At 40.3% G+C, this 22,933-nt stretch overlaps 1 protein-coding gene and 2 pseudogenes across 1 annotated transcript; all 3 read right to left on the reverse strand.

Annotated features, from left to right (window-relative positions):
- Positions 1–5,732: 5,732 nt before the first annotated feature.
- On the reverse strand, positions 5,733–6,392 carry LOC111949788 (olfactory receptor 52L1-like; annotated as a pseudogene).
- Positions 6,393–12,728: 6,336 nt separating this feature from the next.
- On the reverse strand, positions 12,729–13,679 carry LOC111949960 (olfactory receptor 11A1-like). The gene has a single exon (XM_023967316.2). It carries the CDS (start codon positions 13,677–13,679, stop codon positions 12,729–12,731), a length of 951 nt encoding a protein of 316 aa, XP_023823084.1.
- A 7,593-nt stretch (positions 13,680–21,272) lies between these two features.
- On the reverse strand, positions 21,273–22,700 carry LOC111949790 (olfactory receptor 6N1-like; annotated as a pseudogene).
- Between the last annotated feature and the right edge of the window lie 233 nt (positions 22,701–22,933).

Below are 22,933 nucleotides of genomic sequence, written 5' to 3' on the forward strand. Positions count from 1 at the left end.
AAATGACGTGAATTGTGTTGAGTTCATAATTTTCCCAATAGTATAGAAATATTTGTAGATATATTTAGTTCACAAGTGAAGGAAAACAGTGTCCATCAGGTGAAATTATTAATCTCTTATTGATTCAACATTTCTTCATTCTTAGAATTGCCATCGATTATCAACTCTTTGCATTATTACCACAGTATTACTATTCAAAGTGATTACCCCCATAGGCATCATCATGGAAAAACATTGTTACCTGTGGCTGTGATGGACAAATGCAATTGACACAGTTACAGTTTACCGGTCTTTGCTCTACTGTTACACTACAAACACTGCAATCATAGTGTGTGTATCAAACAGGATGCTAGTCATGCAGAGCTGTGGTGTGGTAATGCTCCTCATCATAAGTCACATACATCTTACCATTAGAGGGTTCAATCCGTGTCCACCTTTCTCACTGTTTCTCCCACTTGCCTGTTTCCTCTGATTTTCGTATTGTCTGAATAAAGTCAAAACACCAATAAAAATACATAAATATAGATACATATACATATATATTTATATTTTAAAACCGTATTTAAGTCTAGATCACCTGGTATATTTCTCCAGACTGCCGTTGTGTGGACATAGGTCTACTGTATGTTCTGTGTCAGTGGGCTATTCCACACTAAACTACTATCACATCACTGAGCTTTTATACCTTTTAAAGGAAGAAAACCCCCAGTATACAGCAGTGTGTTCACTTGAACTCCAATGACACAAATAATTAAATTGTCATGGTGTGACTCTCAGTGTCCCATGGGTGGTTAGGTTAGTGCAGTCCCGGCTCAGCCAATAAGAAAAATACGTAGCCTGCACGATTTTCTCTCCGCTGCCAAATCCCCCTTAGGTCATCCAAAAGGCTCCCAGGTCCCCCCTGGACCGGGGAGTGTTGCATGGTTCATCCCCGTTTTCATTTGATCTGGAGCAGTTACATCGATAATAGAGAGAGAGTGTGTGTGTTAGTGATGCGCAGGTTGACTCATTAGCTTCAGTCCCTGTAGCTATATCCGCGAGGCAGGCGGATTTAAAATGAGGAAATAGAAAACAATAGCCTACCTTAAAACATCAAAACATTTATAATTCCTGTGCAATTTATATCTATCTATAGGCTACATTGAGGTTTTTCTTTCATTATTTTTAGGCTATATCACATTAGTGTGTAAGCCTAAGCTTTAGGGCCAAACCAAACTGTAGGAGCGCCAAATAGCCTACATGCCAATTACCAAATGCTTTTGAGAACGGGCAGAGAAAAAATTATTATAGGAGCGTCAGTTATGTTATGTGTGATGATTGAGGCACTATACAAACTATGGCAGGTCGAGGGAACTGTAGCCTATTGTTCAGATTGGTTAAATGAAAACTGAAATCTGGACACAGACTGTAGTTGTAGAACCTCTCACATAACCTTAATATTAACTCCTACAGAATTAAGCATTTCATGCAGTAAAATGATACACCAAATGTAGGCAAAATTTGGACTCGGTAACAGGAGTGGAGAAATACAGTGGGGCAAAAAAGTATTTAGTCAGCCACCAATTGTGCARGTTCTCCCACTTAAAAAGATGAGAGAGGCCTGTAATTTTCATCATAGGTACACTTCAACTATGACAGACAAAATGAGAAAAAAAWTCCAGAAAATCACATTGTAGGATTTTTAATGAATTTATTTGCAAATTATGGTGGAAAATAATTATTTGGTCAATAACAAAAGTTTATCTCAATACTTTGTTATATACCCTTTGTTGGCAATGACAGAGGTCAAAACGTTTTCTGTAAGTCTTCACAAGGTTTTCACACACTGTTGCTGGTATTTTGGCCCATTCTCCATGCAGATCTCCTCTAGGCAGTGATGTTTTGGGGCTGTTGCTGTTCAACTCCCTCCAAAGATTTTCTATGGGGTTGAGATCTGGAGACTGGCTAGGCACTCCAGGACCTTGAATGCTTCTTACGAAGCCACTCCTTCGTTGCCCGGGCGTGTGTGTTTGGGATCATTGTCATGCTGAAAGACCCAGCCACGTTTCATCTTCAATGCCCTTGCTGATGGAAGGAGGTTTTCACTCAAAATCTCACGATACATGGCCCCATTCATTCTGTCCTTTACACGGATCAGTCGTCCTGGTCCCTTTGCAGAAAAACAGCCCCAAAGCATGATGTTTCCACCCCCATGCTTCACAGTAGGTATGTAGTTCTTTGGATGCAACTCAGCATTCTTTGTCCTCCAAACACGACGAGTTGAATTTTTACCAAAAAGTTCTATTTTGGTTCATCTGACCATATGACATTCTCCAATCTTTTTCTGGATCATCCAAATCCTCTCTAGCAAACTTCAGACGGGCCTGACATGTACTGGGATTTTTGCTCACCGTTCTTGTGATCATTTTGACCCCACAGGGTGAGATCTTGTGTGGAGCCCCAGATCGAGGGAGATTATCAGTGGTCTTTTATGTCTTCCATTTCCTAATAATTGCTCCCACAGTTGTGTCTTCAAACCAAGCTGCTTACCTATTGCAGATTCAGTCTTCCCAGCCTGGTGCAGGTCTACATTTGTTTCTGGTGTCCTTTGACAGCTCTTTGGTCTTGGCCATAGTGGAGTTTGGAGTGTGACTGTTTGAGGTTGTGGACAGTGTCTTTATACTGATAACAAGTTCAAACAGGTGCCATTAATACAGGTAACGAGTGGAGGACAGAGGAGCCTCTTAAAGAAGAATTACAGGTCTGTGAGAGCCAGAAATCTTGCTTGTTTGTAGGTGACCAAATATTAATTTTCCACCATAATTTGCAAATAAATTCATTAAAACTCCTACAATGTGATTTTCTGGATTTTTTTTTCTCATTTTGTCTGTCATAGTTGAAGTGTACCTATGATGAAAATTACAGGCCTCTCTCATCTTTTTAAGTGGGAGAACTTGCACAATTGGTGGCTGACTAAATACTTTTTTGCCCCACTGTATAATTTCTTTCTTTCAGCATCTTGAGAGAATATGAATGTCAGTTAGATACCGTCTGTATAGAGCTGCTATCTTTATCAGCATCATAAAAGATGATAGTATTTCAACCACATAAAATATGCATCCAAGCCAAACTGAAATCTTATCAGAAACTAGTTGTGTCATTATCAAAGCTTTCTATTTCCTTATAACCAGCCAAACTGATGTCATTTGGAAGGTTTGCACAGAAAATCTTTCCAGTTTTTTGTTATTGCATTTTCTCCCCGGTCCCTAAACGTCTTGGCTCAGCGAAAGAACCAGAGATGACAGAGGAAACTTTACAGATGTCAACTAAATTGAAGCGTTCATTCTATCGATTTATGAGATTATTCTGGAGAGCAAGGGTTTATTTTGTCTTCTAGGGAACAGACGACAGAAGAGAAGCTGCATGTATCTAATTATAGACAAGTTGGTTAACAAATAGTCTACCAAAATGTCGGAAATGCAGAAACATATCGAAATAATATATTTTTTAAATTCTATGTATTCTATGTTTATGACAATGTAGTACTGTGCGTTTCCCAGAGTCTGTTCTGGACTTGGGGACTGTGAAGAGACCCCTGATGGCATGTTTTGTGGGGTATGCATGGGTGTCTGAGCTCTGTGCTAGTTGTTTGAATAGACAGCTCGGTGCTTTCAACATGTCAATACCTCTCACAAAGACAAATAGTGATGCAGTCAATCTCTCCTCTACTTTGAGCCAGGAGAGATTGACATGCATGTTATTTATGTTAGCTCTACGTGTACATTTAATGGCCAGCCGTGCTGCTCTGTTCTGGGCCAACTGTAATTTGCCTATGTCCCTCTTTGTGGCACTTGACCTAATTTCCCAAGTCCCCGGAACAATGTTCCAACATCTAGTTGAAAGCCTTCCCAGAAGAGTGGAGGCTGTTATAGCAGCAAAGGGAAAACCAACTTCATATTAATGTCCATGATTTTGTAATGAGATTTTGGACGAGCAGGTGTCCACACACTTTGATCATGTAGTGTATACAGTATATTGAAAGAGTAGCGTTGCATATTGTTGTTCTTCTTTGGAAAGTTAATAACTCCATAAGGAGTCACAAAATTGCACTATCAATTGCACCCTATTCCATTTATAGTGTACTACTGTCATTTTGGCATAATTTCTATGTAGCCCAAAGATTATTTTATTATGTATTGTCACAGAATGTTTTGTGTCATATTAGGTATCTGATATTGATAATTCACCAATTAAAAATGTTATTTATAACACGCATAACAATTTGTTTAACTGTCAGACTTGCTTTCTGTGACTCTCGTGTTGATAAAATATTCTGTGGCAATCCTTCTATAGTGAAGTATTCATGTTTACCCATTACCATCAATCATATACAGTGGGGAGAACAAGTATTTGATACACTGACAATTTTGCAGGTTTTCCTACAGTTAATACAGGTAATGAGTGGAGAACAGGAGGGCTTCTTAAAGAAAAACAAACAGGTCTGTGAGAGCCGGAATTCTTCCTTGTTGGTAGGTGATCAAATACTTACGTCATGCAATAAAATGCAAATTAATTACTTAAAAATCATAGTGATTTTCTGGATTTTTGTTTTAGATTCCGTCTCTCACAGTTGAAGTGTACCTATGATAAAAAATTACAGACCTCTACATGCTTTGTAAGTAGGAAAACCTGCAAAATCGTCAGTGTATCAAATACTTCTTCTCCCTACTGTATGTGTAACGATCCTCTTCCTGTGAATGACTGTACCAAAGTGCAGCGTGAGACGTGTTCATGATATTTATTAAAATCAGAACACTAGAACACAAAATAACAAAGAGGAAAACGAACAGTTCTGTCTGGTAACTAACAATACAGAAAACAACTACCCACAAAACACAGGTGGGAAAGGCTACCTAAGTATGGTTCTCAATCAGAGACAACGATAGACAKCTGCTTCTGATTGAGAACCACACCCGGCCAAACACACAGAAATAGACAACATAGAACACAAAACATAGAATGCCTACCCCAACTCACGCCCTGACCAAACCAAAATAGAGACATAAAAAGGATATCTAAGGTCAGGGCGTGACAATATGGAGCCATTTGTATAATAGTAGTTCAAGTTTTACAGATACTTTTCATTGTATTTTCTTACTGTCAGATTGTAAGGACTTGTGTAAAGTCAGCTAAGGGAAGGACTAAGTTCACAAACATGTGTGCCACATTTATTGACAGTGTTTATTTTCAACACAGTGACCCTGTTTGATACTTTGTAAGGGTAGGATGGGAATGTCAGTATTACACTAAATATTTGTAATGCAATGGTCGCACAATTCGTTGTTTTAAGACCTGTCTTAAACCCTGATATATAAACTCAGCAAAAAAAGAAACGTCCTCTCACTGTGTGGTGTGGTTCTTTGTCCAGAAACACATTTTATTCTATTCACTCCCATCTGCCAGCAGAATATAATTTCTCACACAAATACTGAAAACTGTATAAAACCAGAATGGTCCTTGACCAGAGCTTTGGGGAACACCATATTTAAATTGGTGAATTATAAATATCAGATACCTAATATGACACAAAACATTCTCTTTCACAATACATAATGAACTTGATTAGATTTTTTAAATCATTTTTTGGGCTACAGAAAAAATCCTGCCAAAATCACACACATTTGTACAGTCAATTATAGCAACTATAAGTAACAAAACATCTAATTTAATATTTAAAAAATAAACAAATCAGGTTATGTTTTAGGGTAAAGGCCTACTACATTTTTACAAGCTTGCCTGATTTTAACTATCCTAATGCTATACATAATAGGATTGAAAAGTGGTGGACATACCAGAATTTTAACTAATTAAATAGTGTAAAGTATAGGTGGACGATGTGCAGTATCATATCTGCCTTGTAGATTCACAAAAAAACAGCCAATGGAGAAGTTCAGCAAAGAGGCTATATGTGGTGTACATGTGTTAAATGGTTTCTGTTTAGTCTCATTTTAAGACTTAAAACATATTTGTAGAATTCTGACATATGAGTATATGGTAGAAAATATAGTACAAGAAAAAGAAAGCACAGTGACAACAAGACCCCATATGTTATTCAGCGTAGTATTTGGCAAGCTTGACTACCAARGAGTTATCACAATACACTGTCTAGAACGTTACCACAAAATTGCCACAAATTATTTTAGGTGTCATGATATTGTTATACCATAGAAGATAACAAATAGACTAAATAACTAAATTCGGTTAAACCGTATGTGTACAACACATACATCTGGAGATAACAATAAAGAAGGGAGATATCATGTGTCAAAGAGTAAGTAAAACACGAGAACAGGAAACAAACCAGTGCTCCCATACAACTGATTAACAAACCAAGCACATAGAAACAGATACATGGGTTAATCTCGGTAAATTACAATTGGCTCAGAACAGGGCAGCACGGCTGGCCCTTAAATGTACACGGTGAGCTAACGTTAATAATATGCATGTAAATCTCTCATGGCTCAAAGTGGAAGAGAGATTGACTTCATCACTACTTGTTTTTGTAAGAGGTGTTGACATGCTGAATGCACCGAGGTGTCTGTTTAAATTACTAGCACACAGTTTGGACACCCATGTATACCCCAAAAGACATGCCACCAAAGGTCTCTTCACAATCCCCAAGTCAAGAACAGACTATGGGAGGCGCACAGTACTACATAGAGCCATGGCTACGTGGAACTCTATTCCACATCAGGTAACTGATGCAAGCAATAGAATCAGATAAAAAAACTGATAAAAATACATCTTATGGAATAGCGGGGACTGTCAAGAGACACACACACACACACACACACACACACAGGCACAGACACACATAGACAAAATCCATAATGACCTGCTTAAGAAAGGCATCACTGTGTTACACATGGGATCTGTTTKTCTCTATATGGTTTCCTTGACTCTGAGAATATCTTTAATTTTCACCAGGTATTGGTGACTATTTGCGTATCACACCATGGCAGGCATTTCTTCCAATTCAATATCACAAGTATAAAAATCAAGGGAGGAGCTTAGTTTATTAAGTTCTATATAAATACAATAATTAATAGAGAATTAATAGAGAATAGAAGATTAAACAGGGCATGTCTAGACAATGTGAAATGGCTAGCTAGTTGGCAGCTAGGAACATACAGAGAAGGAACTGTCAGACGCGTCATAGTATAAAGCCGCATTGGAGCCAAATTTGAAATGGAATACATTGAATACATTGAGCAGGGAAATCCCCCCCCATTAAAACACGATTCAAATGTATTTTTGAAAGGACTGTAATACATGTAATACATTAAATATACACTGAGTGTACAAAACATTAAGTTCTTCAAGTTTATCACTAGGCCTATATCCACACATGTTTGAATGATCTGATTGATGATGATGATGGTGGTGGTGGTGAAGGAGGGGATTGAATTTACAATATACAACAGTGGTTGGCGACTAGGTTTGTACTCCAGCCAATTTGTTCCTCAGCTTGTAGCTAGTCGGCGGGCCAGAACATACCGTAAATATATGGATGAGCGATGGCCGTGCGGCATAGGCAAGATGCAGTAGATGGTATACAGTACAGTATATACATATGAGATGAGTAATGTAGGGTATGTAAACATTATATAAAGTGCCATTGTTTAAAGTGACTAGTGATACATATATTACATCCAGTTATTTATTATTAAAGTGGCTAGAGATTGAGTCAGTATGTTGGCAGCAGCCACTCAATGTTAGTGATGGCTGTTTAACAGTCTGATGGCCTTGAGATAGAAGCTGTTTTTCAGTCTCTCGGTCCCTGCTTTGATGCACTTGTACTGTGCCTTCTGGATGATAGCGGGGTGAACAGGCAGTGGCTTGGGTGGTTGTTGTCCTTGATGATCTTTTTGGCCTTCCTGTGACATCGGGTGGTGTAGGTGTCCTGGAGGGCAGGTAGTTTGCCCCCGGTGATGCGTGATGCGCCTTACAGTTGTGAGCGGAGCAGTTGCCATACCAGGCGGTGATACAGCCCGACAGGATGCTCTCGATTGTGCATCTGTAAAAGTTTGTGAGTGTTTTCGGTGACAAGCCAAATTTCTTCCTTCGTTTTGTTGACTTTGAGTGTGAGATTATTTTCCTGACACCACACTCCGAGGGCCCTCACCTCCTCCCTGTAGGCCGTCTCGTCGTTGTCGGTAATCAGGCCTACCACTGTAGTGTCGTCTGCAAACATGATGATTGAGATGGAGGCGTGCATGGCCACACAGTCATGGGTGAACAGGGAGTACAGGAGAGGGCTGAGAAGGCACCCTTGTGGGGCCCTAGTGTTGAGGATCAGCGGGGTGGAGATGTTGTTTCCTACCCTCACCACCTGGGGGTGGCCCGTCAGAAAGTCCAGGACCCAGTTGCACAGGGCGGGGTCGAGACCCAGGGTCTCGAGCTTAATGATGAGTTTGGAGGGTACTGTGGTATTAAATGCTGAGTTGTAATCGATGAACAGCATTCTTACATAGGTATTCCTCTTTTCCAGATGGGTTAGGGCAGTGTGCAGTGTGATTGCGATTGCGTCGTCTGTGGACCCATTGGGGCGGTAAGCAAATTGAAGTGGGTCTAGGGTGTCAGGTAGGGTGGAGGTGATATGATCCTTGACTAGTCTCTCAAAGCACTTCATGATGACGGAAGTGAGTGCTACGGGGCGATAGTCATTTAGCTCAGTTACCTTAGCTTTCTTGGGAACAGGAACAATGGTGGCCCTCTTGAAGCATGTGGGAACATCAGACTGGGATAGGGATTGATTGAATATGTCCGTAAACACACCAGCCAGCTGGTCTGCGCATGCTCTGAGGACGCGGCCAGGGATGACGTCTGGGCCGGCAGCCTTGCGAGGGTTAACACGTTTAAATGTTTTACTCACATTGGCCGCGGTGAAGGAGAACCCGCAGGTTTTGGTAGCAGGTTGTGTCAGTGGCACTGTATTGTCCTCAAAGCGAGCAAAGAAGTTGTTTAATTTGTCTGGGAGCAAGACGTCGGTGTCTGCGACAGGGCTGGTTTTATTTTTGTAATCCGTGATTGACTGTAGACCCTGMCACATACGTCTCGTGTCTGAGCCGTTGAACTGCGACTCTACTTTGTCTCTATACTGACGCTTCATTTGTTTGATTGCCTTGTGGAGGGAATAGCTACACTGTTTGTATTCGGTCATGTTTCCAGTCACCTTGCCATGATTAAAAGCAGTGGTTCGCGCTTTCAGTTTTGCGCGAATGCTGCCATCAATCCACGGTTTCTGGTTGGGGAAGGTTTTAATAGTCACCGTGGGTACAACATCACCGATGCACTTGCGAATTAACTCGCTCACCGAATCAGCGTATACATCAATGTTGTTGTCTCAGGCTGTCTGGAATGTTCCTGGGGTAACAATGTAAGAAATAATACATAAAAAAACAAATACTGCATAGTTTCCTAAGAAAGCGAAGCGAGGCGACCATCTCTGTCGGCGCCATCTTCAATAGGGCTGCTATCGGCGCCATCTTCAGATAGGGCTGCTGTTCTCATACCAGACTGAATTGAATAAAAAAATCTAATAGGGTCCCCAAATATTGGGACTTTACATTTAAGAGGTTAAGAATCAATGGGTATAAATGATTAATTTATAAGTCCAAAAAATGGATGTAGCAACAGGCTACATCCATTTGTTAGTGGCCTATGATCCTGTTAAAACAATATATGTGTGGGGACTCTGGCCTGGCATTCTACAATGTAGAAGTAGAATGGGAACTCACCAATAGGCTGGGCAGGCAACAATATCAGCGGAGGTGGGACCAAGTCATTGTTTTACAAGTCACAAGTAAGTCTCAAGTCTTAGCACTCAAGTCCCAAGTYAAGACAGGCAAGTCCGAGTCAAGTCTCAAGTCAAGACCGTCAAGTATCAAGTCAAGTCTCAAGTCCTAAACTTTGAGTTTCGAGTCCTAAACAAGTCATAATGTGCTCTTCGCCAAATGTAATACCATTTCATATTTTTAACAAGAGTAATAGTTAGTATATTACATTTACAACAAATCATGAATGTTTTAAAAATATCTATATATTTATTACTTTCCAAATAACATTATATTTCCATGGAAATACATGGATAGTCATGAGAAAGATCCCCCCCCCCAATAGTGATCGACTATCGAGGAACACACACACACACACACACACACACACACACACACACACACACACACACACACACACACACACACACACACACACACACAACACACACACACAACACACACACACACACACACACAACACCACACACACACACACCCACTCTCTCTCTCTCTCTCTCTCTCTCTCTCTCTCTCTCTCTCTCTCTATCTGTGTGGTTACAGTAGGCTAGAATCGGTCAAATGGTTTTAGGAACAGCAGTAACATCAGGCAGGATTTAGGCTACCGACTGCCTAGCCAGTTGTAGCTCAATCTTGGGTGCAACGATCACGTTCCCGCACTGACTGACTGTATGGAGGCTCATTGATTTAACGTTACGTTAGCCTACATGATACACTAGTAAAGTAAAAAAATATATAACTGAATTACCGTTCTTCGTGCAGCTTCAAATGTCAAACAAAGTTGGAAATTGATGCGCCTCCCTCTGTAATTTTCTTCCCGCATGTTTTGCAAATTGCAATCCGTTTTTTGTTGATACAGCGTCGTCTTTATATCCCAAAATTATAATTTTGCGTATCATCTTTCCAAGGGCTCCATCTGAATTCACCCGCCGACGTTCCTCTGCACTGCCACTTACAACTTTTTCTCAGCTGGCACAATTTGATTGGCTGCTGTCCGATTCAAACTGTAATCCGTTAAATGAAGAGTTGATGCGCTTCACACATTTTTAATAGCATAATTTTWAATATTTGGGCTTGGGGAGGGTATCAAGTCAGGTCGAGTCATAAGGCTCAAGTCCAAGTCAAGTCACGAGTCATTGGTGTTAAAGTCAAAATTGAGTTGCAAGACATCATATTTGTGACTCGAGTCTGACTCGAGTCCAAGTCATGTGACTCGAGTCCACACCTCTGAATATCAGATCTCTTATTTATGTGCACCATGTACAATGAAGACACAGTTTAGTGGGGTGGCAGGTAGCATAGTGGTTAGAGCATTGGGCCAGTAACAGAAAGGTTGCTGGATCAAATCCCTGAGCTGACAAGGTAAAAATCTATCCCTCTGAACAAGGCAGTTAACCCACTGTTACCCGGTAGGCCATCATTCAAAATAAGAATTTGTTCTTAACTGACTTGCCTAGTTAAATAAATGTTCAATAAAAAAAAAAAAAAAGTGAAACCAATTGAAAGCCTCTGACAAAGGGATGGTTTCCCAGACCCAGATTAAGTATAGTCCTGGACCAACCACTGGCAGGTATCTTGGATATTGTTGACAGGCTACCTTGTTAGTTTCAGTCTGAATGAGGGTGTAACACAACAGTCTGAGGAGAGGTCATTGTTGGTAGCCTGGCCCCAGATCTGTTTGTGCTATCATTCCAACTCCTTGTCATGTATGATATGACAACGAGTTGAATGTTAGCACAAACAGACTGGTACCCAGGCCATGTAGTTAGGGCTCTGTAGTTGATCTAACCAGGGAAAACAGAGAATAACTCAGGACGCTAAGTCCTAGCTATAGTCTAGAACCTAGGCCCAGAGCTTTTTCTGTTCAGGTAAAAGTGAGGACCCTTATTTTCTCTCTGGGCTTCCTTAAGCCTACAGTACACTTTTCCCCAAAATATTGCATCCTATTCCCAATATCAGGGGTATTAAACTCTTACCCTACGAAGTCCGGGTCCTGCTGCTTTTATTTTTTGTCCTACAGGATCTGATAATTAGTCCCTGATTAGAGGGGACCAATGTAAAAAAGCAGTGGAAGTGGCTCCGAGGTCCAGAGTTGAATAGGGTACCATTTGGGATGCAGTCAAGACCAGCCGGGACTCTACAGGAGCCCCTCAGGTCTCTACAGGTTACTAGCTGCATTAATTGGTTCCCAGGGAACGAGGTGATAGAGTGGACTAATGACATGGTACCTAATTATTATTGGCTTCTGCTTTCCCCATGGTAAAGTGTGGATGGAGTACAATAACAAACGTGTCTATTTGGATTGTTACATTCTGTAGGTCAAACATATCTCACAGTGACCCCGGAAAAACAAGATACATTTTATCTCAATAAAGGTATCTGGTCCAGACAGAATATGGTTTGTTTTCATGCTAAAGTATTTCCCAAGATTTCTCTCTGGAAACATCAAACGATCATGTACCTACTGGGCCCTTTTTCCATTACTGATGGATCTAATGGTGGGCTAACCTTTCACACATTTACAGCAATTTATTCACTGTTGTTGATTGATCCAGACAGTTTTGCATATCTTGATTTATTTGGCTGTGTTTACACAGGTAGTCTAATTCTGATAATTTGCCAATAATTTGTCTTTTGACCAACCAGATCAGATATTTTGCCAATAATAAAGATCAGCCTTAAATGCAGCCTTAGATACTTCAATTTAAGAAAGAAATTCAAAGTCATGAACTTCTCCTGTTTTTATTTGATTTATATGACAATATTTCAATGTTTTACATTTACCACCCTCACCCCCATTCATTATTGCGACTAGCCTATCTGTAACAAAACACAAGTCAACATCACAAAAATCTAACAATCAGGACAGAAAAGGTCACACTAATGTTTAGCTTATGTTTTAGGGTACATACCTACAGGTAGTATGTTTTTACAAGCCTGTCTGATTTTAGCCATCCTAACTCCATACACAATAGGATTTAAAAGTGGCTGGCACATCAGATAGTACACTGATAAAATAGTGTGAAGTACAGTTGGAACATTTCTCATAGACTTTTCAAATCTACTCTGGAGCAGATTTAACAAACAGCCGAAAGAGAAGTTGAGCAGCGAGGCCAGATGAGGAGTACAGGTTCTGAAAGCTTTCTGTCTGGTCTCGATGGAAGATTTCAAACAAATAGTCAGAATCTTAATATACGAGAACACAATAGTAATTAAAGGGACAGCGACAGWCAWAACAATACYRYWGAGTCCATAGATGTTATTAACTGTCGTGTCTGAAGTTGAACAGGCAAGTTTTACTACCAGGTAGTTGTCACAATACACTTTGTCYATRAYGTTYCCACACAATCGCAAACGAATAGTTAAAGACAGTWKTATGSTGAATTTTMCAAAAGWGTACAACCATATTACACAAATTAAAATACACACCYTGYTGGGTGTCATGATGACGTTATACTGTAGTGGATAACATATAGCAAGGTACCTGTCGTAGGMCATGACTGCTAAATTGMTGAATTCARTAGWTCCATATGTGTACAAGACAAATATCTGTAGGTAACAGTACACAGTGGAAACTGTATGGTCATCTGAAACCAAATGAGTCATGAGAGCAGGAAACAAACCAGTGCTCCCATACAAGTCATTTACAAACAAACTGCACAGAAACAGATACATTGGTTCATGAAGGCTTCTCTCCATACATATAACCACAATAAGCACTGTGTTCACCATAACTATGGAGACGTATAACACAGTTATTATAATGAAATACAAGTACTTTAAGTGTCCGCTATCACTATATCCAGCTAGTATAAATGACGTGAATTGTGTTGAGTTCATCATTTTCCCAATAGTACCTATAGAAGTATTTGGAGATATAGTTAGTTCACAAGACAAGTATAACAGTGTCTATCAGGTGAAACAATCTATCTCTTATTGACATCTCATAATTGCTTATCAAGACTCATTGCATTTTTGCCACAGCATTACTCTTCAAAGTGATTCCATGGAAAAACATTGTTACCTGTGGTTGTAATGGACATTGAGTAGAACATACTGCAAACATCATTCATCGTGTAAGTTCAATAATATTCATTTTTTGAATAACAAATACAATTGACACACTCTCAGCTTACAATTTTTTGCTTTACTGTTAAACTTGCATACACTCCAATTATAATGTGAGAATCAAACAGGATGCTAGTCTTGCAGAGCTGTGGTGTGGTAATTCTCCCTGGCATAAGTCACATATAACTCACCAGAGACCAGGATTAAATCCCTGTGTCCACCTTTCTCACTGATTCTCCCACTTGCCTGTCTCCCCCTTTAATTTCCTTACTGTCTGAATAAAGAGACAAAACATCAATAAAAATACGTACATATACGTATATCTTTTAAAACAGGATTTAAGTCTAGATCACCTGGTATATTTCTCCAGACTGCCGTTGTGTGGACATAGATCTACTGTATGTTCTGTGTCAGTGGGCTATTCCACACTAAACTACTATCACATCACTGAGCTTTTATACCTTTTTTAAAGGCAGAAAAAACCCAGTATACAGCAGTGTGTTCACTTGAACTCCAATGACACAAATAATTAAATTGTCATGGTGTGACTCTCAGTGTCCCATGGGTGGTTAGGTTAGTGCAGTTCCGGCTCAGCTAATCAGTGACATAAATGGCCTGCAATATTTTCTCTCCGCTGCCCAATCCCGCTTAGGGCCCCCAAAAGGCAAGAGCCGGCCCTGGACCAGGTTGTTTTGCAAGGTCCATCCTCATCTTCATTTAATCTGGATCAGTTAAATTGATAATAGAGTGTGTGTGAGTGTGTGTTGTATGCGTATGTGTGTGTGTGTGTGTGTGTGTGTGTTGTGTGTGTGTGTGTGTGTGTGTGTGTGTGTGTGTGTGTGTGTGTGTGTGTGTGTGTGTGTGTGGTGTGTGTGTGTGTGTGTGTGTGTGTGTGTGTGTGTGTGTGTGTTAGTGATGTGCAGGTTGACTCATTCCCTGCGGTTATATCAGTGGGCAGGTGGGTTTAAAGTGAGGAAATAGAAAACAAAAGCCTACCTTAAAAGATTTGGTGAAGTGGTAAAAGAGGATAATAGCAGTGTCAACTATGTTATGTGTAAGGATTGTGAGGCGATATACAAATTTGACAGTCACAAGATGGGGACTTCAAATAGACCTATGACACGTCAAGATAACTGTAGCCTACTGTTCAGATGGGTTAAATGAAACCGAAATCTATTACCTCTCACATAGCCTTAATATTTACTTAACCCTTGTGTGGTGTTCGGGTCTGTGGGACCCATTTTCAATGTTTACTAAAAGAAAACAAAAGAAACATTTCATCCTGATACTCACTGGCCTTGGCTCATTTTCTGTGAAGAACATGTCAAATAACACATTTACATTGAGTGTACACTGTGCACCCCCCTACACATTTATATTACATATGTGGTGTTCGGGTCCACCCGAGGGTAATAAAAGTGTGGAAAAGTGTGTGTGTAGGTGAAAACAAGTGAAAATTAAACAAAAAGGCTTGCTGTGTGCTTTTACTCTGTCTTCCTCCTCCCTGGGCCTGCTGTTTCAACAAAGCACCAAGAACTTGTCTGTCTCCCTCCCTGTCTGCCTGTCTCACGCTTTTCTCGCACTCTTTACCCTTTGTAGTGTGTGAAACAACATTATTTCGATACGTTGTAAAAATTTCTGTATTTTCCCACACTCTACCCCAGCTGTGCAAATTGGGGGAGGGACACAACAAATACATAGATTTGCATGTGTGGCTCCTTACCACAATCAATCAGCATTTCTGTTCAGAGGGCCTAATAAATAATTTTTGCAGAGAGAGAAGCGAATGTTGAAGGAGCGTCTTCCGCTTTGGAAGATGAAGAATTTTCAGAATATGAGGATTATGTCTCTGTTAATTCGGAGTCTGTCATTGAATTGGAAGAAGAGGATGAGATTGACCCTCAGCTAGCCCCAGGACCAGCCCATCAGCAACCAGCTCATCAGCAGCCTGCAGGAGGAGAAATATGGATGAGAAAAAATTGTCTTCTTTCCCAAGGAATGAGCCACCCTGCAAGGCTGCCAATGTCATAAAGATGCAACCAGGGCCGACGCGGATCGCGGTTACTCATGTGAAGGACATAAAGTATTTTTTTGAACTGGTCATCCCAGACACCATCCAGAAAATCATTCTGGACTGCACTAATTTGGAGGGCGTGTTTTTGGAGAGAGATGGAAGGTGATGGACCAAACTCATTTTCATGCATACTTTGGGTTTTGCATCCTTTTTGGTGTTTTCGGATCCAATGGGGAATCCACAGGATCCATGTGGGATGCAGAAACTGGCAGATAATTTTTCAGTGTAAAAACGTCTCTAGAAAACTTCCACATTATTTCCAGGATTATCTGCTTCGATAACTGAGACAGCATACCAGCTCGGCGGCAGAGAGACAAGCTAGCTGTAATCAGGTCAGTGTGGGACAAGTGGGGGGACCACCTTCCCCTGTTTTACAACCCTGGGCCCTAACGTTACTGTTGATGAGCAGCTTATGCCATTTAGGGGCCGCTGCCCCTTCAGGCAGTACATACCGTCTAAACCCGCAAAATATGGACTCAAGATCTGGGCTGCCTGTGATGCTGCTTCATCATATACATGGCACTTGCAAGTGTATACGGGGAAGCCAGTTGGAGGAGTCCCTGAGGAGAACCAAGGGATGTGGGTTGTCCTGGATGTGTTACAGTGACTCCGTGGCCACAACATCACCTGTGATAACTTTTTTTACTTCTCACAAGCTGGGACAGGAGCTCCTCAAGAGGAAGCTGACGATGGTAGGAACAGTATGAAAAACCAAACTAGAGCTCCCACCTCAGCTGTTGAATACACGGAACAGGCCTATCAATTCCTCTAAGTTTGTGTTCACGGCCGACACTTCCCTTGTGTCCTACGTGCCAAAGAAAGGCAAAAATCTGGGACTCATGAGTACGCTGCATAGGGATGGGAGAATCTGTGGCCAGGAACATCAAAAATCAGAAATCATAATGGATTACAATGCCACAAAAGGAGGGGTGGTGCCAGAACAACAACCTCTCCCTCAACTTGATCAAGACAAAGGAGATGATTGTGGACTACAGGAAAAGGAGGACCGAACACGCCCCCATTCTGATCGACGGGGCTGTAGTGGAGCAGGTTGAGAGCTTCAAGGTCCTTGGTGTCCACATCACCAACAAACTATCATGGTCCAAACACACCAAGACAGTCGTGAAGAGGGCACGACAAAACTATTCCCCCTTAGAAGACTGAAAAGATTTGGCATGGCTCCTCAGATCCTCAAAAGGTTCTACAGCTGCACCATCGAGAGCATCCTGACTGGTTGCATCACTGCCTGGTATGGCAACTGCTCGGCCTCCGACCGCAAGCCACTACAGAGGGTAGTGCGTATGGCCCAGTACATCACTGGGGCCAAGCTTCCTGCCATCCAGGACCTCTATACCAAGTGGTGTTTACCGGGTCGTCCCCGGTAAACGGGGTACTGTCACGACTTCCGCCAAAGTCGGTCCCTCTTTTGTTCGGGCGGCGTTCGGTCAAAGTCACCGGCCTTCTAGCCATCGCCGATCCACTTTTAATTTTCCATTTGTTCTGTCTTTTTTTTACATACCTGGTTTCAATTCCCCAATTACACGTTCATTTTTTAAACCTCTGTTTCCCCCATGGTTTTTGTGAGTGATTGTTTTATTGTAAGTTCGGTCCGATGTTTGTGGGCTTGATATTAGTTCTTTGTTTTACTCATCTCTGCTGTCCTGCGCCTGACTCCTCTGCACCAGCTACACCCAAAACCTTACAGTAGATCTGTATAGTAGGATATTTTTTGTCCTCCTAATCTAATAGAAAAATCATAACACTACTTCATCACAGAGGGAAGGAACAGAAAAGCTACAATCAATGGTTGGCTAGTCAATATGTCAATCCAACTCAAAATGCAAGGTTTATCCAATCACAAGTGTAAATCATTTGACTCCGCCTATTTTGAGGTTAGTCCTTCATATTTGGAAGTTTCTCTGTTTCTGTTACTGTTACTAACTGAAGCTATACACAGCCTATAAGACAGTACAAATACATAATTTTGAATTGTCAGAATGCTATTATAGACAATCCTTTTGTCAGAATATGAATAGAGAATATATGTTCAAATTTGAGAAACGTTTGTGTCATGATTCAATTAAATAGAAATTCTGAATAAGATATTTCTGTTCAGTATTCTTGTATCTTATTTATGCAATTTATATCACAAAAAAATGTGTAGGTTACATTCAACCATGCTTTCTTGTTACATACATATTCTTGTTATTGCATTAATGAAATAAKGAATTGCCTTCAAAAGCGGTTGTGATGATCCATTTATTTTGAGAAATACACTGAGGAAGAGGCCTGCTTAAGAACATTGATACGTTATAACTCTACAACCCCCTAAAATGTAAATGATTTTATAGTACTGTTACCACAAGCACTTTATACATCATTTTCTTTTCAGAGTATTTAGAATAAAGCACCAGTGGGGGAAAATACACTATATATACAAAGGTATGTGGACACCCCTTCAAATTAATGTATTCGGCTATTTCAGTCACACCCATTTCTGACAGGTGTATAAAATCGAGCACACAGCCATTCAATCTCCATAGACAAACATTGGCAGTAGAATGGCCTTACTGAAGAGCTCAGTGACTTCAACGTGGCACCATCATAGGATGCCACCTTTCCAACACGTCAGTTTGTCAAATTTCTGCCCTGCTAGAGCTTCCCCAGTCAGCTGTAAGTGCTGTTCTTGTGAATTGGAAACGTCCAGGAGCAACAACGGCTCAGCTATAAAGTGGTCGGTCACTAAAGCCCACAGAACGGGACCGCAGAGTGCTGCAGCCCGTAGCGAGTAAAAATAGTCTGTCCTCGGTTGCAACACTCACTACTGAGTTCCTAACTGCCTCTGGAAGCAACGTCAGCACAATAGCTTAGTTGGGAGCTTCRTTAAATGGGTTTCCATGGCCGAGCAGCCGCATACAAGCTTAAGATTACACTGCGCAATGGCTTGAGTTGTGTTAAGCTCTCTACCATTGGACTCTGGAGCAGTGGAAACGCATTCTCTGGAGTGATGAATCATGCTTCACCATCTGGCAGTCCGAAGGACGATTCTGGGTTTAGTGGATGCCCGAATGCAGAGTGCCAAATGTAAAGTTTGGTGGAGGAGGAATAATGGTCTGGGGCTGTTTTTCATGGTTCAGGCTAGGCCCCTTAGTTCCAGTGAAGGGAAATATTAACGCTACAGCATACAATGACATTCTAGATTATTCTTTACATCCATCTTTGTGGCAACAGTTTGGGGAAGGCCCTTTCCTAATTCAGCATGAAAGTTAATTTAAAAAAATATATATTTATTTTATTTARCTAGCAAAGTCAGTTAAGACCAAATTCTTATTTACAATGATGGCATAGCCCGGCCAAACACGGACAATGCTGGGCCAACTGTGCACCGCCCTATTGGACTCCCAATCACAGCCAGATGTAAAGCAGCCTGGATTTGAACCAGGTACTGCAGTGACCACTTTTGCACTGAGATGCAGTGTCTTATCCCACTGCGCCACACGGGAGAACAACACCCCTGTGCACAATACAATGTCCATACTAAAATTGTTCGTCGAGATCGGTGTGGAAGAACTTGACTGGCCTGCATAGAACCCTGTCCCCATTGAACAACTTTGTGATGAATTGGAATGCCGACTGCGAGCCAGGCCTAATCGCCCAACATCAGTGCCCGACCTCACTCATGCTCTTGTGGCTGAATGGAAGTCCCCGCAGCAATGTTCCAACAGCTAGTGGAAAGCCTTCCCAGAAGGGTGGAGGCTGTTATAGCAGCAAAGGGATGAGAAACTCCATGTTAATGTCCTTGATTTTGAATGAGATGTTCGACGAACAGATGTCCACATACTTTTGATTATGTAGTGTGTGTATTGAAGAGTAGCGTTGCATATTGTTGTTCTTCATTGGAAAGTAAATACCTCCATAAGGAGTCACAAAATTGCACTATTGATTGCAACCTTTTTCCCTTTATAGTGCACTACTTTGGCTCTGGTCAGAAATAGTGCACTAAATAGGGAATAGGGAGCAATTTGGGACGTATCCCAAGCATTTTCCTGCTCAAGAAGTGTGTTACAATTCATCTATTCTTGATATATTTGTGAATCACTTTACCAGAAGAGGGTGATATACAGAACCAGTCAAAAGTTTGGACACACCTACTCATTCAAGGGTTTAAATATATTTAGATTGGTTTAACACTTTTTTGGTTACTACATGATTCCATATGTGTTATTTCATTGTTTTGATGTCTTCACTATTATTATACAATATAGAAAATTGTAAAAATAAAGTAAAAACACTTGAATGAGTAGGTGTTCTAAAACTTTTGACCGGTAGTGTATATATACATAAAAAAATAAACGGAAATATCACATTCACATAAGTATTCAGACCGTTTACTCAGTACTTTGTTGAAACACCTTTGACAGCGATTACAGCCTCGAGTCTTCTTTGGTATGACGCATGCAGCTTGGCACAGCTGTATTTGGGGAGATTCTCCCATTCTTCTCAGGTTGGGAGCGTCGCTGCACAGGTACTTTCAGGTCTCTCCAGAGATGTTAGATCGGGTTCAAGTCCGGGCTCTGGCTGGGCCACTCAAGGACATTGAGTGGCCCAGAAGTCACTCCTTGTCCCAAAGTCACTCCTGCACTGTCTTGGCTGTGTGCTTAGTGTCGTTGTCCTGTTGAAAGGTGAACCTTCGCCCAAGTCTGAGTAGGTTTTCATCAAGGATCTCTCTCTAATTTGCTCCGTTCATGTTTCCCTCAAACTGTTGTCGCTTTGTTATTATGGAGAATTGTGTGTAGATTGAAAGAAAAATCCATTTTATAATAAGGCTGTAACATAACAAAATGTGGAAAARGGGAAGGGGTCTGAATACTTTCCAAATGCACTGTATAAATCATATATATTTATGCTCCAGACACTGACATTGCTCGTCCTAATATTTCTGTATTTCTTTATTCCATTATTTTATTATTTTAGATTTGTGTGTATTGTTAGATATTACTGCACTATTGGAGCTAGGAACACAAGCATTTTTCTACACCAGCAATAACATMTGCTAAATATGTGAATGTGAGCAATACATTTTGATTTGCTACAATTACTCTATTCTTGGAATATTTGTAAATCATTTTCCCAGAGGAGGGCGATAGATAAAACAAATAAGGGACCATTTAACCTTGCAACAGTTTWGCCAGATTTTAACTTTATTTTTGTTGACTTCTGATATCAATCAGGAAGTCTCCCTGTTGTGTAAGATCATGTAACTAACCTCTCACGTCAATGCTTTTATGTCTATTTCACTTTATAAAAACTGCCCTTCGAATTTTCTGGAGGTTAAGTCCATATATGACAGGGTTTAAGACAGGTGGTATAACAAGGAATTGTACAGCCATTGCATTACGCATATTTAGCGTAATATTTACATTACTATTCCATCCTTGCAAAGTGTCAAAAAGGGTCACTGTGATGAAAATAACCATTGTCAATAAATGTGGCACATATGTCTGTGTGAATTTAATCCTTCCCTTAGCTGACTTTACACAAGTCCTTACAATCTGATAGTACGAAAATGCAATGAGAAGTATCTGTAAAACATGTACCACTATTATACAAAAGCTCAAAATATGATTGATGGTTATGGGTAAACATGAATGGTTTACTATAGACACATTGTCACAGAATATTTTATCAATGTGAGATCCACACAAAGGTAGTCTGGCAGTTAAACTAACTGCTATGAGTGATATAAATAAAGAATAACACCAAGAAAATAAGAGTAACTTTCTAACAGTTAAAGATGTCACAATGGTATGGTATAGTAGTGGTCTGCATATTGCCACATACCTGTCGTAAGACATCACTGTTAGAGTAGAAAGTTCACACATTACCAGATGTGTATATTACATAGGCTTGAGTCAAACATCCACCATAAGATATCACCTGAACATCTGACTGAAGGTCCAGTAACAACTTGGGGTAAACCAGCAGTTCCATACAATCCATTGACACATAGACTACACAGAAAGATATACATGGGATCATGGAGGCCTTTCTCCTGAATGATTGTTATGATCAGAGTCAGATTCACAGTGATGATGGAAGAGGTATGTGATAAGAGACAATAAAATATACTGATTTGTTTGTAAATGTCTCCTGTAAGCCAAAGAGATAAAAAAACTTGACTTGGGTTGAGTCTCCATAGCTTTTGCTAATTTTCTTCCTCTGGTCAATGCAGCAATTCTTAGTCCTTACAAGGATTGAGTGTGTATGGAGGGGAATGTATGTGTGTGAATTATTTGATTATGTGTCCACAATACTTCTAACAAAACAAATTCATATCCTCCATCAAACTCTTATTCTTAAAAATAAAATATCCCGATAATATATATTATCAGACTTCTGAGGTGTGAAGATATAAAGAAACTTGTGCCTGTGAAATGTTTCTTGCTTGACACAGGATACTGCTCCAATAAATTGTATATTAATACCACAGAAGACAGTCAAAATACATGATTTCAAATTGTCAGAATATGAACATAGGCAATTATTTTGTCAGAATATTAATATAGAATAGTTATACGCTGGAGAAAAATCTACATCTAGTAAATAAATTAAATGGGAATTCAAAATGTGATATTTCTGTTCAGTATTATTTGTATCTTGTTAATGCCATTTATAATCATCCAAATGTGTAGCCTACATTCAACCTTACTTTCTAGTTTCATGCATACTTGTGTTATTGCACCAATTAAACAATGAATTGCCCTCCAAAGTGGTTGTGAACACACATATATTTTGAGAGATACACTGAGGACGCCTGTTTATAAGCACATATATACATTATCACAACTCAGTAACCTAAAAGAATCAATATATTTACTGTATTGTAACCACAAGCATTAATGACATAATAATTTTTGTTAACAGTATTATGAATAAAGCACCCAGTGGGGAAAAT

This window comes from Salvelinus sp. IW2-2015, linkage group LG22 (assembly GCF_002910315.2).
Source record: "Salvelinus sp. IW2-2015 linkage group LG22, ASM291031v2, whole genome shotgun sequence".
Lineage (NCBI taxonomy): Eukaryota > Metazoa > Chordata > Actinopteri > Salmoniformes > Salmonidae > Salvelinus > Salvelinus sp. IW2-2015.